The sequence below is a fragment of the Phacochoerus africanus genome, chromosome 9 (assembly GCF_016906955.1).
Source record: "Phacochoerus africanus isolate WHEZ1 chromosome 9, ROS_Pafr_v1, whole genome shotgun sequence".
Taxonomy (NCBI): Eukaryota; Metazoa; Chordata; class Mammalia; order Artiodactyla; family Suidae; genus Phacochoerus; species Phacochoerus africanus.
In genome coordinates, this window is record NC_062552.1 from 83341108 (window position 1) to 83359760 (window position 18653).

Below are 18653 nucleotides of genomic sequence, written 5' to 3' on the forward strand. Positions count from 1 at the left end.
GAGCATCTTTTCATTTGCCTGTTGCCCATTTGCATGTCCTCTTTGGAAAAATGTCTATTCAGTTCTTTTGGCTATTTTTGAATCAGGTTGTGTTTTTTGAAGTTTAGGTCTATGAGTTGTTTATATATGTTGGATATTAACCCCTTATTGGTCATACCATTTGCAAATATCTTCTCCCATTCAGTAGATTTTTTGTTTTGTTTTGTTTTGTCGATGGTCTCCTTTGCTGTGCAAAAGCTTTGAAGTTTAATTAGATCCCATTTTTTTGTTTTTGCTTTTGTTTCCTTTGCTTTAAAAGACAGCCAAAAAACATATTGCTGTGATTTATGTCAAAAAGTGTTCTGCCTATGTTTTCCTCTAGAAGTTTGTAGTATACGGTCTCACATTTAGGTCTTCATCCATTCTGAGTTGATTTTTGGGTTTGGTGTTAAAGAGCGTTCTAATTTCATTCTTTTACATGGAGCCGTCCAGTTCTCCCAGCAACGCTTATTGAAAAGACTGTCTTTTCCCTCTTGTATGTTCCTGCCTCCTTTCAGATAATCACCTCCTGGCTAACCGCACAGCCTTTCGCCCCCCCCTGGAAGGACGGCCTGTTAAATCTCCTATCCAGGTCTGCTCTGGAGGCAGAGCAGCTGTCTCCCAGGGCCCTGTGTATGCACAATGCCATAGTGCCAGGGCCCATTTGGAGGCAGCAGCAAAGGTGGAGGGAAGGAGTGGGACTGTGGAGACTGCAGAGACCTGGGTTCCTCTCCGAGAAGCTCTGCAAAGCTGCTTCTCTTCTGAGCAGGCCCAGGTTAGTCCTGTTCCCCACCTCTCATCCTTACTACCTCTTCTTCCCCCTACTCCTTCCCTTCTTTGCTCAGCTCACAGTGGACATGGAAAGGCCTAAGAGGAGACCAACATCCTCAGGGACTACTGAGTGGGAGTGAGGGCTTGTACACATCAAACATAAGGATCCACAGGAGCTGTGTTTTCAGGCAATGGTCCTGATAGAACATGCTCTGGAATGATAGAATTGCATTGTTTCCTCTGGCCCTGCTCTGCCGTAACAAAATATTGAAATGGTGGGCGCATTATAAATTTATTAAAGTGAAAGTACATTTTCGGGGGTGTGTGGGTGTGTGTGTGTGTGTGTGTGTGTGGGTGTGTGTGTGTGTGCGTCCTGCAAATAAAAAGAAGGCCCGCCTCTATTTGCAATTGTTTTTAATATCCTTGTGTTGCGGACCTGGGTGGGGCCTGATTCTCCCTGCCCTGGCTCACTGATTCTTCCCTTCCTGGTTCATTCTGCATGCATAATGCCTGAGCGTTGATTGGTCCTTGCTGATGTGGTGTTGATCCTATGATTGGCCTCGGGCAGGATACCTCATTTGCATGGGGAACAGGTTATACAGAGGTGGGGTGAAGAGTAGGTCCCATACCTTCCCAGTGGGGAGCAGGCCAGGGTGCTTAAGGTGGAGGAAGGGGCATTACAATGAGACACGGCCAGAGGCTTTTGGGTTTAATTTCCTTGAAGGGGACTTGAAGCCCATAACAGTCTCACCATTTTTACCAACTACAGGGGCCAGTGAAGAGAAATACCCCATTTCATCTTCTTGGTCTTGCCTTTTGAGGAGGAAGAGGAAGTAGTTAAGTTACCAAGCAAAGAAATACCATAGAGGGAGCTCTGATGAAAAAAAATTCTGGGTGAAAATCAGGGGATGACAAGGGGGGGTAATATCAAATCTGACAGCAAATTTTAGTTGGCCCAGGCAGGGGAACCTAGGAAATAGCTGGTCCTGGGTTGTCTTGGTACTAAACTGACTCATTTCTCCTTCCTTTCTCTTTCTCTTGCCAAAATGAGTCATGATCTCCTGAAAGTGGATTTCTAGAGAGTCGGTCTGATACAAAGCCAATCTTGGAGGCCGAAGATAGTTCTCTGGTGCACTGCTGACTCCTTGACTCAAGGGACAGGGACAGGCATGTCTCTGTCCTTGCTGACGTTAATCACTGACAAACCGAGTCTCTAGGAGCTCCACAGAGCATTTTCTAGTCTGGAGCACACAATGATGCTAATTAGCTGCCAGGGATAAACAACAGTTCTCCTGGCCTAGCTGTTAACATTTGGTAAAAGTAAAGCCCCCAAAGTTTGCCAATTAATGCTCCTGGCTGTGAAATACCAGAGTGAATGCCCTTGGCCTCCAGGCTGAGCTAGGCAAAGGCCTGCAGTTAAAATTCCTCACTAGTCATTAGCGCCCCCCAGGGGGCGGTGTGGGTATGGACCACGCAGAGCAAGGGCTACAGAAACAGCTCCATAGCAACCAAAGGATCTACTAGGAGAGTTTATCACAGGCCAGGGAAACTCATTCCCCCCCCCCAACCCTTTCCCCTCACTTCTTACTGCCTAGAATGGTATTTTTCACATAACCGTACTTGGTCAATGTGACAGATGGAAGAGGGTTCAATTTGTCTTTCAGTTTTTGTTACTTCCTACAGTGATCTCTCCCTTTTATTTCCATGAGCCTTGCTTCTCAGGGACACAGGTAGAGACAAAGGCATCACAGTAATAGTAATTATGCTTGCACATTTCTGGTGCTTTGCAGTTTTGAAAGTTCCTTCTATGTAAATTCCAGAGGATGTTAAAGAGAGGAAGCAACATGTAGCAGAGGGGTGGAAAGTGGAGGCAGGGCATGGGTCTATACAGCAATACTGGTAATCTCAAGGTTCAGGGAAAGCACTATTTGAGCAGAAAAAAGCTGGTCAAAGGGGGCAAGAAGAGGAAGGAAGAAACAAAAAATAAATAGCTCTAAAGTTTGAAAGAAAAAAACACAGTTTTAATCTGAAATAAAATGGAGATTCAATGCTTAATGTAATCAATTTCCAAACTAAGTTTTCTTTTCTTTTCTTCTTTTTTTTTTTGTCTTTTTAAGGGCTGCGCTTGTGGCATATGGAGGTTCCCAGGCTAGGAGTCTAATTGGAGCTGAAGCTGCCAGCCTATGCCACAGCCACAGCAATGCAGGATCTGAGCCACATCTGTGACCTACACCACAGCTCAGGGCAATACCAGATCCTTAACCCACTGAGCAAGGCTAGGGACTGAACCTGTGTCCTCATGGATGCTAGCTGGGTTTGTTAAATGCTGAACCACGATGGGAACTCTGGATGCTCCACGTTTAAATATGCAAAAGCCTTTATCCTACTTGGAAATTCTATATCTGAAAACTTTACTTCTCAGTGCCCTCTCAGTATTGTGTCAAGTAGAAAATATTAAAAAAAAAAAAGTCTCTGCTCTGTTTCAGCGGCTTTTTCCCCTCACAGTCAACCCTATCACTGAGATGTATGAGATCCTTTCTATTCACAATGCACTCAAGCCATAGCCCACAATCAAATATTGAGTGGATGCTTTGCAACCTTACAGAAATTCATTAGCTAAAGGAACTGCAGGAAAAGGTGGTAGAAAAATGTTTTTTTTTTTTTTACATTTTCCTCCCTAAATCCCACAAGAACTGGGGGGAAAACTGGGGAGAAATTTAGCACTATGCTGAAATTAGAAAATGTGTGATAACTTCGCACCACAAAGGATGAAACAGATCAAGGGAGGAGGCAGAGACTGAAACAAACTTTGAAGAGCTATAGCAGAGTGTAGAGATCTTTGGCAATGAACATGGAGTTTTGAAGAGCTTAAGATATGCGTTTTGCTTGAAACAATGAGGGCTGAGGCTATAAGCAGGTCCCAGGAGACCTGTTGGAGTATGTGTGGGGTCCAGGTTCCACATTGCAGAGAGGCAGGCAGGACCAGGGTAGGAGGGAGCATGCATGCCATCTGCCATAACTGTGACCTGGATTTCTGGCTGGGAGAACCCTTGTGAGGTGGAGGGCAAGAGTGAGAAGCAACCTGTTTTGCAGCTGCTGCCCCAGCTCCCCTAAAGTAGAGAATAAATGTAATCACGAAGCAAAAGCAAAAGGCCTATGGCATAGGATGCATCAAGAATTTTGCCAGCCTCTCAGCTGGGCCAGCTGTTTACTTTGGTTAAGGAAGGACACGAAAGGCTAAAGGTGGATGAGCTCCTAGCTCCTAGGGCTAAAGACACTGCTGGTAGAGTGAGAAAAATTACTCCCCAGCCAGCTGCTGAGGTTCAGAGTTGCCTGACATTCCATCCCTGTGCTCTCTCCTCCCCGTGAATACACACACACACACACACACACACGTGTCATATGCACACACAAACTCCTTTCCATTCTTGAGGACCAGCGATGTACCTAGTGACCAAGAAATAGATGAGAGAATTATCCAGGGGAAAAAAAAAACAGAGAATATACACTCAAAGAGAAATCATATAAGAAGGGACAGTAACACAAAGGAAGTTTGAGAAAAATCATACAAACACAAAATAGAAAAGAACCATTAGCCAAAAGACTAGAGAGAAAAATGAGAGATGGGGGAGATTAAGGGAAAAGCCAGTAAACGCACAAAATTTCCCTTGCTGAGTGACAGATTAGGAACCCCTCCCTGCAAACTATATAAGAAAATAAAAGATTTGTTAAAGAAAAACTCAGTTCTGAAGACTGTGGGGGCATATTAAGTTCTGAGAAGAAGTACAGGGGCTGATATGGAAAGAACAACCCTGGGACATAGCAGAGTGAAGTGAATGAGCTTCAAGACCAAAGAAAGAACCCAGGGAGCAGCAGCTTCTGCCCTCCCACTCAAAGTCACGTGGACGTGGAAGAAATCACCAGGTCCAGGAATACACACTGTCAGAACACACAAAAGCAAAGTCTATATACTTCTTTTTTTTTGTCTTTTTGCTATCTCTTTGGGCCGCTCCCACGGCATATGGAGGTTCCCAGGCTAGGGGTCTAATCGGAGCTGTAGCCACCGGCCTACACCAGAGCCACAGCAACACAGGATCCGAGCCGCATCTGCAACCTACACCACAGCTCACGGCAACGCCGGATCGTTAACCCACTAAGCAAGGGCAGGGACCGAACCCGCAACCTCATGGTTCCTAGTCGGATTCGCTAACCACTGCGCCACGACGGAAACTCCTATATACTTCTGAGGGAGGAAAATTATGACCCAAGGGTTTGATACCATGGAAATTGTTCATATACAAAGTCAAGAGATGATATTCCAGAATATGCAAAAATGCAAGAGAAAAAACTCTCACAGAAGCAATTACATCATGATGAATACGGCCAAACCAAGAGATAAACCAAAATAAAGGTTTGGGATTGGGAAAGTCATGGTTCAAAAGGATTGGCTCATGCACCAAATCACTTAAATACAAACTAAGGCAAACAACTCAAAGCATATTACTTCTAGAATATTCCAGGATAGAATGTACATATTATAAGGAATTATATACCAAACAACAGCAACAACAACAACAATAAAAGGATAGGAAGTAGCTAGAAATATAAATGTACTAAATTTGCTAAATTTTTTTAAGGTAGAGAATTAATGATTATTTTCTCCAAGTGATAAATTATGAGGTGTATGATAAGGAAATTCAGTTTTTAGCTTCGTCCAACAAGACAAAGTTGTAAAGCAATGTTATGATCCTACATGTGCAAAAATGTCCATGTGCAGAGAATACCTGGAATGGCGTACACCAAACTGTTACGAGGTGGGGTGGTCTGCGGCAAAGAAAACAGCAGACTTTTAACTTCACACACTTTTGTATTTTTCAGTTTTTTTTTTGAATAAGTATGTCTTACTTTCACAATACAAGAGATAACATACAAATAAAGGTCATTAATAGTGGCCACATCACAAGTCTAGAATTTTCAATCTTCATTTCCTTTAGTTGTTTGATCAAGTAACAGAGAGACAACAGGGGCATATCTGATCTAGATGCTTATTCAAGTCTTGCCTTCTACGTCCATGGAATGTAAAACACAGGCATCAATATTCACAGGGCTGTGAATGTATGAATATACTATAAAAAGTCATATGAAGAACAGTCTTTTTCTGGTCTGACATTTTAGAATTGACCTTTCCTTGACTTTTTTATTTTTTTATTTTATTTTATTTTTTGTCTTTTTTTGCCTTTTCTAGGGCCACTCCCGCAGCACAGGGAGGTTCCCAGGCTAGGGGTCGAATCGGAGCTGTAGCTGCCGGCCTATACCCCAGCCACGGCAACACCAGATCTGAGCCGAGACTGCGACCTACACCACAGCTCACGGCAACGCCGGATCCTTAACCCACTGAGCAAGGCCAGGGATCGAACCTGCAACCTTATGGTTCCTACTTGGATTCGTTAACCACTGAGCCATGACGGGAACTCCTCTTTGATGTTTTTTAAAAAAGAGAATAATGCATAAGCTCTTCAAAAAACTGCACAGAGAAACACACAAATAGATGTATGTACATATACACATATAGACTGAGAGAACAAGAAAAGATATTGAAGAAAATATTTACGAATGCTTAATGGAAGAAACCTTCCCTAAGTGAAATTCTGATTAAACAGAAAAATTTCATTACTCCTCTTATTGATTTGGTATAAAATATGGTTAAGACATCTGTCTGCCCAATTCCTACTAAAGGACAAGGATATTTATCCATTTCTCATGTAAAATACTAAGGAAAGCTATGCAACTCTAAAGGATTTAAATCATAAATAAATTAGTCATTAGTTCTTCAATTAATTTCTTGAACTCTAGAGGTTTTTTAAAAACTGTGAGGACACAGATGTTTCTTCAAAATTGGTTATTAGCACATGATTTCAAGATATCAATTCTTAAATTTTTGAAGGAGTCAGTGTCTTTTTTTGCTTGATCAAGAAATGGCAATTAGAATTTATGTAAGTTTCAATGAGAAACAAGGATTTACTGTTGCTCTGTTTGATACAGGCCTCCTAAAGTGAGGAGGTACATGGAGCATGGACACCAAGGGGATTCAGATGATTAGATTAGAGTACTTTTCTTTTCTTTTTTTTTTTTGGCCACCCTGTGGAATATGGAGTTCCCAGGCCAGGGATCAGATTCAAGCTACAGTTGTGACCTATGCCACAGCTGTGGCAACGCCAGATCCTTAACCCACTGTGCTGCGCTGGGGAGCGAACCTTCGTCCCCATGCTGCAGAGATGCCACTGATCAGATCACACCACAGCAGGAACTTCTAGATTGAGTAATTTTAATCACAGATCAAATTCCTTCCAGTTTCTTTGTCTGAAAGGCAAAAAAGGAAAACAGGTCTTCCAAGGATAAGACTACGTCTGGAGTTTGGCTAATACTGTGTTTATCCTTCTAATCTTCCCCACGGATTTAAAAACAGAGTCACGCAACACATGGTATTTGATGCGGAAAAGCAGGGGGTCACCAAAGGCCTCCATCGCTCCAGGCAGATTAGAGAGCCAAGTGGGAACCCAAACGCCTTGGCAAATCAGCTTGTTCGGATTCAAGATCACTGAACAGAATTTCTGCTCCCACAGTGTGGACTTGTTGAAAATTATAGCTAATCTGACAGCCGAGGATGGTAAAGGTCCAGGGTGGTATCACACAGAAACTCATTAAACACTAAAGAAACTGCCTCATGTCCCTTGAGCCTCTCAGCGAGCTTTAACCACAGGAACTCTGAGAGCTATTTGGAAGCTGCGATTATGAAGAAAGAGACATTTCTTGGACATTTTCTGGCCACCAGCCCATGATTCAGCTTGGCCATGGGCTGAACAGCTCCTGAACATTACCATAAACATTTCATACCCAAGGCTCAGAATCACCAAGCTATTTCAGCAAGCATTTTGCTTTTGCTGAATTGGAAAGATGCATTGGAAAAATGCTACTGTTAAGTGTTTAAAGACTAAATAGCATTTTTCTCAGTCTGCATGTGTTAGCCTTTTTCGTTCTCTAATTACCTTTCAACATAGATGTTCTTTCCGGTCCCGAGGGAGTAGAGGCTGCACAGTATGTGATAGCATGAAATCTGCACGTCACCCACTGAAAAGAACAAACAGGAGCTGTCAATTCTTGAGCATCCCTCCCAGCTGCCCACCCTCACCCCCTACCCCACACTTGGAAAGGGTCCACAAACAGAAAACACAGGTTGGCATCACCGAAGAGCCAAAGATCTCTCTTAAACAAATATAGCCCCTTTCTACTCAGATGCCAGTTGCTGAACTGGGAGAGAAAACACTGACAGGAAAGCATCTTCCATGAGCCCAACCCAGTTCTTTTGCGGGACCTGTGATACAGATCCTTGCTTCTCAGGGAAAGGAATCATTTGACCAGAGTCCTTCCACAGGGTTTTGTTTTGTTTTGTTTCCCTGCCTATAGATGGTATAGTCAAATTCTATCCCAAGCACTATTTCCTTCTTTTGAAAGGAAGGATGCAAGAAATCTGAAGTCTGAATCAACTTTTTGTTCCCTTCCTAGCAAGGTATGTACAAAGTCCCTACCTCTTCAGAAACAGAACAAAATTCCTCATGTCCATCTGTCCCAAGTTCTCTGCTGGATGTTTTTTTTCTTTTTCTTTTTAGGGCTGCACCTGCAGCATATGGAGGTTCCCAGGCTAGGGGCTGAATGAGAACTGCAGATGCAGGCCTACTCCACAGCCATAGCAACACTATATCTGAGTGGCATCTGCAACCTACACCAAAGCTCGTGGCAAGGCCAGATCCTTAACCCACTGAGCGAGGCCAGGGATCAAACCCACATCCTCATGGGGACTATGCTGGGTTCTCAACCCACTGAACCACAGTGGGAACTCCATCTGATGGATGTTTTTCAAAAGGCAGTTCAACCATATCCTGATTTTGCCATGCTTCCTTAGGGAAGGTCATGTTTCACTCAGGAACTCAGAGTTTAATCTGCAAGCTATATGCCTCTATTCATGTCTGGAACTCGTAATAAGGCTGGGACTAATTTAACACAAAGAGAATTAATTTCATTTTTCAACAAGGAAGTGCATTGTTCCTATGACACAGAATGAGTTTGAAGGTTTCCCTACTTCTTTCCTAACTCCATGGAAAGAACTGATTTTCATTGTTCAGGTACATGGACGACACAGCCTTAGCTACTGACGAATGAATGGTTAAACTACATTAAATCATGTGCCAACATTTAAAGTGTGACACTGAAGCCTGGTGGGAGGATAAGGGGGCTGGATGTGGTACTAAATGCAAACTAAAAGAAAACCAACTGACTATGGTCTTCTCCTGGAGACTCAGATAATGAAACATGAGCAGCTTTCCTTTGCTCCTGGTACCTGATGAATAAATTAAGGCTTCTTAACAGGAAAATTGGTGTCTGAAAAACCCTGGGAGCAAACCTTTATCTCCTGCTGGATTACTCAGATAACCTTTTCAAATTAAGCACAAACACAATGGCTGAGAGCTAAACCTGTGGGTGGAAAATTCTGGTCCTGAATGACAGTGAGAAAAGATGAAATGTTACACACTCAAATTTGGGCACTGCTTCTTCTCTAAGCATCTACTGCTTCATTTTTAAATCTAAGAATGGGAAAGTATGGAATAATGATCTCTATTCTGCCCTCAAGTTCAGCCTAAGTGAATGAACCACATGTGTCCTAGCCATCTGCGGGCAGGTGGGTATGGATCCATGACAGACGGTGGGCTGACTCACAGAGTAAATCCACCCCAAACTGATGCTGAGCCACGTGCTCAAAGATGGACGTCAGGATGGGGAGCAGAGCCACCGTGGTATAGTTGATATTTTGAGAAACACCTTTAATCTGTGTTCTGGAATGGGTAAACTTCCCGAGCTTCAGGTTTTCAGAAGTCTTCTCTAAATCTTCTGCTGCATTTTCAAAGAATGCTCGTAACCCAGCCTTCACTAGCTCCGAGCCTGACTTCATGACTGTCCTGTAAACAAACAACATTCAAAACCAGAAGCAAAACTAATTATTAGAGAAATGCAAATCAAAAGTACAAGGAGGTACCACCTCATACCTGTCAGAATGGCCACCATTAATAACTCCCCAAATAAGAAATGCTGGAGAGGGTGTGGAGAAAAGGGAACCCTCCTACACTGTTGGTGGGAATGTAAGTTGGTACAACCACTATGGAAAACAGCATGCAGGTACCTCAAAAAACTAAATATAGAACTACCATATGCTCCAGCAAGCCCACTCCTGGGCATCTCTCTGGACAAAACTTTCATTCAAAAAGACACATGAACCCCTTTGTTCATTGCAGAGATATTCACAATAGCCAAGGCATGGAGACAATCTAAATGTCCATCAACAGATGAATGGATTAAGAAGATGTGGTATATATATACAATGGAATATTAGCCATAAAAAGAACAAATAAGGTCATCTATGGCAAACATGGATGGAACTAGAGATTCTCATACTAAGTGAAGTAAGTCAGAAAGAGAAAGACAAATACTATATGATATCACTTATATCTGGAATCTAATACATGGAACAGATGATCCTATCTATAAAACAGAAACGGCTCAAGGACATGGAGAGCAGACTTGTGGTTGCGGGGTGGGGGTGGGGGTGGGGGCGGTGAGCGAGAGGGAGTAGGATGAACAGGGAGTTTGGGGTTAGTGGATACAAACTGTAACATTTGGAACAGATGGGCAGTGGGCTCCTACTATACAGCACAGTGAACTGTATGCGACTGGGTCACTTTGCTGTACAATAGAAACTGAAGAAACATTATAAAAAAAATCAACCATACTTTAATTAAAAACAAAACAAAACAAAAACCTGAACTTTGGCCCACTCCCTTCTTGAGACTGGTGACTTGCAGTGCAACCTAGACAGACATTTGACACTCCATCCCCACCAGGACATTGAGTCAGGGGATAGAGAGAGTGGTTATTAGCATCAAAAAAGAAACCCGAGTTACACAATCCCCAAGGGGGCCAGCAACTGGAAGGCATGCTTGGCTTGAGGGAATGACTGCTCACCTATTAGGAAATAGGCAGGGTGACTTCGAATGAAACTGAAATTGGTCACCTGCTATCTATAGAATATTGCAGCTGGCTACATTCTCCTGGAAATAGTTAATTAAGAGGAAGGAGAGAGGACTATTTCTTGCAGCATTTATAAAGACTACTGGTTAGAAGTAACAGCTCTCCTGTGATGCAGGACCCTTTAGAGAGCGAGAACAAAGGATTAAGTCAGCTGAAGCATAGATTTCTATCAGTTTTCAGGGATGACCTAGCTTGGAGGGGGGGAAGGGGAGAGGGATAGGCAGCCCCTTTTAAACAGCTTATCAAACCACTGGAGAAACCATGTGAGAATGGAAATTAGCTATGGGTATCTGAGGCTTTCCCTCAAAACTTTTATAGAACTTAGAATTGGAACACAGCCTACAAGTCATCTATTATTTTTCCGTATTTCTACATCTTGTTCACAAGATTATGACAGGCTTGCTACAAGGACAGATGCTTTTTATCCACAGCATTTTCATGATAATCAGTCAATCAGAAATATGAAAACAAGGAAATAAAGTCAGTGAAGCTTGCTCTTGTCTCATAAGTATTCATGAACCATCTTTCTAACTTTCCAGCTGCATGTTTTCTCAGGAATGACTATCAAATACACTGACCTGAATTTTTTAAGAAAAGGACTCCCTCTCAAGGCATTCTGAATGCTTCTGGGAATAAAAGTTCCTTATCACAATGGCAAAGGATTTCAGTCCACTGGGATGCTTTGGTCTGATCCTGCAAATTTTGTGCTGTCTTAATATCTCTACAGCATATTTGTGTCTTTCAAAACCCTAAAAAATCCCCTTTAATCACCCTTTATTTATTTATTTTTTGTTAATCATTCTTAGTTTATAGTGGATTTTCATCATTTGGTCCTGTTTTTAAGTCAGTGCCTCTCTTCTGCAATGGGTTTTGGGATGTGGGTTCTCCTGACCTGGACGAGGGCTCTCCCCAACTCCTGCAGAGGGATGACATGTCTGCTGCTTCATGAGTGTGGTTAGGAAAGTTCCCTGTTGGTCATTTGCACTGCTTCTCTCTCTCTCTTTTTTTTTATCTCATCAAATAATTTATGAGGTTTTTTTTGGCTGTGCCTGCAGCATATGGAAGTTCCCGGACCCAGGTTCAAACACGAACCACAGCAGTGACAAGGCTGAGTCCTTAACTGCTAGGTCACCAGGGATCTCCAAATAATTTATATTAATACTACTAAAATACACACATACATGCAGAGATGTGATATATACATAGATGTGATATATACATAGATGTGATTACCAAAGGATCAATGTAAAGATAGATTCAACCCATGATCTGAAGGTCTGGTGGAAAAGATGGCTGAACAAGAGAGGAGGGAAAATAGACTTGGAAAATAGACTTGGAAAACAGACTTGGGAAATAGGACTTCTATTTTCCTTCCTTTCTTGTTCAGCCATCTTTCCTACCAGACTCTCAGGCTACAGGCTCGAATTTAACTCTATCTCTGATCTTTTGGTAATCACTTCTCCTTCCTTGGCCATTCTGAACTCAGAGTGCTATGGTTTCCCTCTCCCAGGATCCTTAAGGACTTGCCACCTATCAGGCAGCTCTTCCGTGTGTGTGTGTGTGTGTGTGTGTGTGTGTGTGTGTGTGTGTGTGTGTGTGTGTGTGTAGAATTAGGTACAGAGTGTCACTTTTCCACGGGATGTATTTTATCTTCTGAAAAGTGAATTCTCAGTAGGAGAGAACAAGCACTGAGCAAATGCTCCGCTTTCGGTGTTCAGACAGCAGCTCTCCATCATGTGAGCTGAGGAGTAGAACGTGCTAACGTCAGAGTAGGATCCATTTTTCCCTGCCTGCTTTTCTCCCCTGGCTCCAGAGCAGTGACAGTCTTTTCTTTCGCACAATAATAAGGGAGTAGAGAGGGTCAGAGAGGGAGTCCTGAGAAACTACTGGAAAATTCTGGACAGACTTACCTTGTGTCAAGTGTCTGAGCTAAGATGTGAAGACAGCTCACCATTGTAGTAGAATCGCTCCCTAAAATAAAAAAATACCACCTGTGACTCCCCAAGCCAATCAGCCTATCATCTGTATTCGATCTTCTCAATATGCACAAACCACAGCCCAACATAATTAACCACCAACCCACAAAGTGCCAGGCTGCTGTTTGGGGACAAGGCATTTATCTCTGGCCTGACACGTCATTTTATGATGGATGTTAGAGCCAGAGCTTAAAACATTCACTGGTGTGGAAAATCTGAGCTGTTAAGGGGGCAGAGAGGTCATTTATCATACTTCAGACCAATTTTATATGGCAAATTTAGGTGACACCTTAGTCCTAAGGCTCAGATTGTCTGCAAGAGCCACAGATGAAGGCAAAACACAAGCGCAGGATAATTACATTGCCTTTGGCAATACCTCACTTACCGAAGAGGGAAATCCTGTGTCGAACAAGAGCAGCGAGTTTGCAGAACAGGCTGAAGCAGAAAAGAACGCAAGTCGGAAAGGGACAGAGATTCAAGGAGGACTCCTTTGTATCCCACCCCTCGGCCCCCACGCTGTAAAATAAGGTTGCCCCCAGAAGCGCACCCCAAGAAGATGTGCTGTATTTCCTCCACTGGACCACATGAGGAAAATGTGTGGTTCCCACCATCTTTTTGGAAAATCAGGAGAAAACAGTATTACAGAAAACAATCCCTTTACAATAGGTAGAGCATTTTGCGATGAGCCAGCTGTTGCAAACCATCCCTTGCTATAGAGTACGATGTGTTGGAACATTCATTTATATAACATTCCCGGATAAACGAGGCTTCTGGAAGGAAGCATGACTTTTCCATTCTTGCAGTTGACTGAAAGCCATTTGTAGCCTCCACTAGTCTCAGCTGGAAGGTGGGCAAGAAGGTGGGATTGGAAGAAAGTTAAAGGTTTAGGTGTGGGCAGTATTGGGTTGAACCAGAAACATTTTAAAAAACTGCTTTTCTCTGTCATCTCCCTCCAGCCTACAGGTCTGACTGGCTGCTGTTCTATCTCGGTCTTTGAAGGAAGGAAATACCGTCTGCTACACTTTTGTGGTTTTTTGACCCTATTCCATGCTTTCACCCATGTTTTCTACCATGACCCCTTGGAGACCAGTTGCATCCTACTGTTTTATTTTCCACAGCACCAAAGAGAGGGCTTGCACTGTCAACAAAGAGCCAATAGATGTCTCTGAACATGCTCCTGATGGCCCCTACCAAGTATCACCAGGGCCGTCATTTGACCTGTGCTACTGAAGTTCTTGGGAGGAAAGAGCTCAGAAGGCTGACATTATTTGACATTGGCACAGCTAAACAAGAACTTAGCAGCCTCTTCAGAAAGCAGTCCTTCCTGGGAGTTCCCATCATGGCTCAGTGGTTAACGAATCCAACTAGGAACCATGAGGTTGCGGGTTCCATCCCTAGCCTTGCTCAGTGGGTTAAGGATCCGGCGTTGCCGTGAGCTGTGGTGTAGGTCACAGACGTGGTTTGGATCTCACATTGCTGTGACTGTGGCGTAGGCCAGCAGCTACAGCTCTGATTCGACCCCTAGCCTGGGAACCTCCATATGCTGTGGGAGAGGCCCAAGATATCACACCAGAAAAAAAAAAAAAGAAAAAAAAAAAGAAAGCAGTCCTTTCTGGTGGAAGAGAAAGAGGAAAAATAGGATAATACCACCTGGCATAGGCCATGAGATTCCTAGGTGAGACTAAGCTGAAGTCTTTCCCAGGGTCTTCTTAAAAATCCCCAGGGAGAGAAGTCTTTAGGGGAAAGCTCAAGTGGAGAAGAAATCCACCACGAGTGCTGGTGGGGGTGAAAACCTGTTCACCTTGAATTGGTTTTCAGTGAATGCCATGGGCCTTTCTGGGCTGTTCCCTGGAAACCACAGCCAGTGTCTCTCCTAGTCAGTCATTTGTTCTACAGCAGAAGTAAGTTGGAAACCCTGGCCTAGAGCTTAAGGGAGCTCAGAATACTTAACAGAAATTTGGCAGCTAGTTAGTGTGAAATTAAATATGGACTGCTTCTTTTTCTTCTCTTCCCAGTGTTTATTTTTCCTCTCGGTATGTATCTGATAAAAGCTAGTGGAGCTAGGAGGATCCTGGAGGAACTTGAGATCTGTTGGCTTGGCTGGGATGAGCTGAGCTGTTGTGGTGAAGCCACTTCGCTGCTCTGTGTTTTTTGTTTTTGTTTTGTTTTTTAGGGCTGTATCTGGGGTATATGGAAGTTCCCAGGCTAGGCGTCTAACTGGAGCTGCAGCTCCTGGCCTACACCACAGCCATTAGCAACATGATAGCTGAGCTGCGTCTGTGACCTACAGCTCATAGCAACACCAGATCCTTAACCCACTGAGTGAGCCCAGGGATCAAACCCTCATCCTCATCACATAACCCTCCTAGTTTTTAGAATCAGGAGCTGATAAACTCACATATTTCTGGTAAAATGCTTCAAAGTAGACCCACTGTGTATATATACACAAAATAACAGTTTTTTTTTTTTTTTTTTTTTAACGAAAGCAGATCCCTGGGTTGTTTGATCCCAATACAAATGTGGGACCCCTTGCTGTCAGAAGTGCTTTGTCAGGAATGCCAAGGCCAGGACCCAAAATCCAAAAGCCCCTCTTGCTGTTCCCTGTGGGGCCCATGAGTTAGGAAGAAGCATGGCCCTTTGCCCAGAGTCCCAGGCACCTCTTTCTCATCTCAGAATTTGAAGGTGATAAATGAAGAAGATGCCAGGGGAGAGATTCTGGAAAGCACTGGTAAATGGCATCAGATGCATGGGTGAAGGCTGCAAACAAAAGGGGTCTAGAAATGTGAGCTGGTGCAGATACAACTGCTTCTGGGGGAGGGCGGTGGCAGGCACACTGATGGATTTGAAAGCTATTTGCAAGGCTGATCAGCTCCAGGTTGTATTCCAGCCGTGACAAATGGTGCCTGGCTGAACAAATGTTACATTTCCATGAATTAATAATCTAAGAAAAACAGATGAAGAAAACAGACACACCTGCCCTCTGTTGGCTTATCTGAATATCTCACTTTGCCCCTCCTTTCCCCAACTTTTCACAAAATACATTGCCGCATTGCGAAAATACCTAGGAAATCTTGGGTCAGTATCTAGGTGCATCTCATTTGACAGCACAGGCTCCTCCCTGTTTAATAAATATTAATGAATAAGATAATGACATTGTAGAAAAAAATGGCACTTGATCTGGATAGAGAGGGCCTGGCTTTCCTTCTTGCCCTAACTTGGTGCCCTGGTCACTTTAGGCATCTAAGTGAACCTGACCAAACCTCAGCTTCCTCATCTGCAAAACAGAGATCACAATACACAGGTGGTTCTTGGAACTAAAAGTGTTGTGGTGTTTCACAGCCATACTTCCACAAGGGGGCAGCAACTTGTGCCTATGAAAAACTGAGCTCACTGCTTAGCCATGCTGTGCTTAATAAATATTAGCTAAACCCTAAGGCTGAATATCTTCCCAAAGATGCTGACATTCAAGGGCTGGGCCCTTATAAAAAAATAAAGTACACTGTTCACCATCAATGGATGCTCAGGAAGGGGCTGAAAGACTGCTTTCACTGCAGTGCTTAACACCGCCATTTAGAAGTCTAATCCATTCCTTGTCATCCATAAATCCAATACCCAGAGACCATGAGGCATGGTGGGATCCCTGCCTGATCATGAAGCATATCCTATGTTCTCAGCTCTGCTAAGGCATATGCACGTCATGCCCAGGTGAATGCGAAGGGAGGCCAGTGCTTTTGATGAAAACTTGTTTCCTATGAGGAGTTAAAATTGAATTCACGTCACTCCAGATTTCAAATCTCAGACTATCCACACAGGGAATGATAAGATCTGCTTTTTAAAAAACATTGTAATCTTAAAAAGCCTGATAATAATGGGATTAGAAACAGCAGGAGCCTCTTTCTTCTCAATGTTGTGTATTAGCTCTCCCCAAGCTTTAGAATTACCTTCACCTTTTTCTAAATGTTATTTCAGGACAGAAGTTGACCTAGTATATATATTTTCTCTAAATCCTACAGATGCCCCCAAAGAGTGCCCTTCTCGTGGTTGCCAAACTAATACACAGATAAATGTGAATAAAGTTACTTTCAAAACCAAGATAAGAACCCAAACCTCTGAGCTGCCAGTCGTCAGGGATTCACCACTTAGGCCTCAGGTCTGGGGTTTTATATAGGTCACATCAGCACCTTGACCTTCTCTTCTGTAGACTCACCTGGCCACCATTTCTTTCTCCTTATGGGAGGCATACCCACTGCTGCTCAGGGGCTTCAGAGGGGAGGACAGGAAGTAGAGGCGGTGATTGGTGAAGTACTGGTCAACCAGAGGGAGGAGGACCTGAAAGAGGTACCAGAAATGAACTTCTGAGAGGGTGGCCCAAGCCCTTTCTCTGGCTCCTTTGAAAAAGTTCATTCTCAATGAGCAAAAAAGCTTCTCAACACTGGTCCTGGAATTTCCAGGAAACTCTACCCTGTGAATCCCAGTTTCCAACAAAGTTTTCCTTCTCTGCCTCTAACCAGAAAGGATAGGGTGGGCCACTGACTAAGGGCCCAAAGTAATGCACAGGCAGCCGTGAGCCAACATTTTCAGGGGCATCCTGCTGGACAGCTGCACTCCGAGGTCAGATGTGGTTTCCTGGGCATGACATCCAACAGTATTCTTGAGGCAGGGTCCAGGACAACTGGCCTTGAGCATCCCGTCTCCGCTTCTTAGAGCGTGGCTACCCCAAGGTCTCACTTGCATTTAGTCCTCTCAGTAGGGTGGTGGGGACGAGACACCTCACTGGCACCCAAATTCACCTTCTTTCTCTTAGTAATAGAAACACCTGTGTTCTAGCTGAGGCTAAAATGATTGCATTCTAGCCACTGGGCCTATCCCAGAAGGTGAGTTGGGTGCCAGCCTGCCCTCCCCTCTCTTTTCTCCTGTCCTCACAGACATGGTATAGATGAGTTTGGACCACCATCGGAGACCACGTCTTAGGAGATGGGAGAGCAACAGGAGAGGAAGAACCTGAGTTCCTGGGTGATGGTGTTGAGCAGAGCAGGCTGCCTCCCTCCTCAGACCACCCACCTGCCTCAGGACTGTTCCACAACCCAGAAATACATCTGTCTCTTCAAAGCCTTTATTGGAATTTTGGATATCTTTGTTGGATCTGCTTAACTCATACCTTACATTGTACAGAATCTAAGAAGAAAGTGACTTGGTTAAAGGCAGAGAGTCACTTACCTTGGCAAAGAATTTAATCTCCTGGTCATGGGGAGACTTTTCAGTTTTCCCACTGCTGACAATGGCTTCTACAAAGACAAAAAGGAACACAAATTTGGTCAGAGCTAAAGAAAACAAAAAGAGTCACAGCGTTTTAGAAGAAGATCAGGTTTTCTAACGGCCATGAAAAGGTCATTTGATTTCACGAAATAATAGTTTTTTTTTTTTGTCTTTTGTCTTTTTGTTGTTGTTGTTGTTGTTATTGCTATTTCTTGGGCCGCTCTCACGGCATATGGAGGTTCCCAGGCTAGGGGTTGAATCGGAGCTGTAGCCACCGGCCTACGCCAGAGCCACAGCAACGCGGGATCCGAGCTGCGTCTGCAACCTACACCACAGCTCACGGCAACGCCGGATCCTTAACCCACTGAGGAAGGGCAGGGACCGAACCCGCAACCTCATGGTTCCTAGTCGGATTCGTTAACCACTGCGCCACGACGGGAACTCCTGATTTCACAAAATAATAGTTTACAGAGTCCTTTACAACTGTGAGGGTTG

The 18653-nt window shown here is 43.8% G+C and overlaps 1 protein-coding gene across 1 annotated transcript in view; it reads right to left on the reverse strand.

Moving 5' to 3' along the window:
• RYR3 (ryanodine receptor 3) overlaps positions 1 to 18653 on the reverse strand; it is a 570648-nt gene that overhangs the window by 89087 nt on the left and 462908 nt on the right. The window contains exons 59-64 of the mRNA XM_047794870.1: positions 18120 to 18187; positions 17110 to 17231; positions 13288 to 13337; positions 12837 to 12897; positions 9562 to 9800; positions 7836 to 7917 (exon numbers count right to left, since the gene is read on the reverse strand). Coding sequence (XP_047650826.1) covers positions 7836 to 7917; positions 9562 to 9800; positions 12837 to 12897; positions 13288 to 13337; positions 17110 to 17231; positions 18120 to 18187 — 622 coding nt within the window. The remainder of the gene's footprint in view (positions 1 to 7835; positions 7918 to 9561; positions 9801 to 12836; positions 12898 to 13287; positions 13338 to 17109; positions 17232 to 18119; positions 18188 to 18653) is intronic.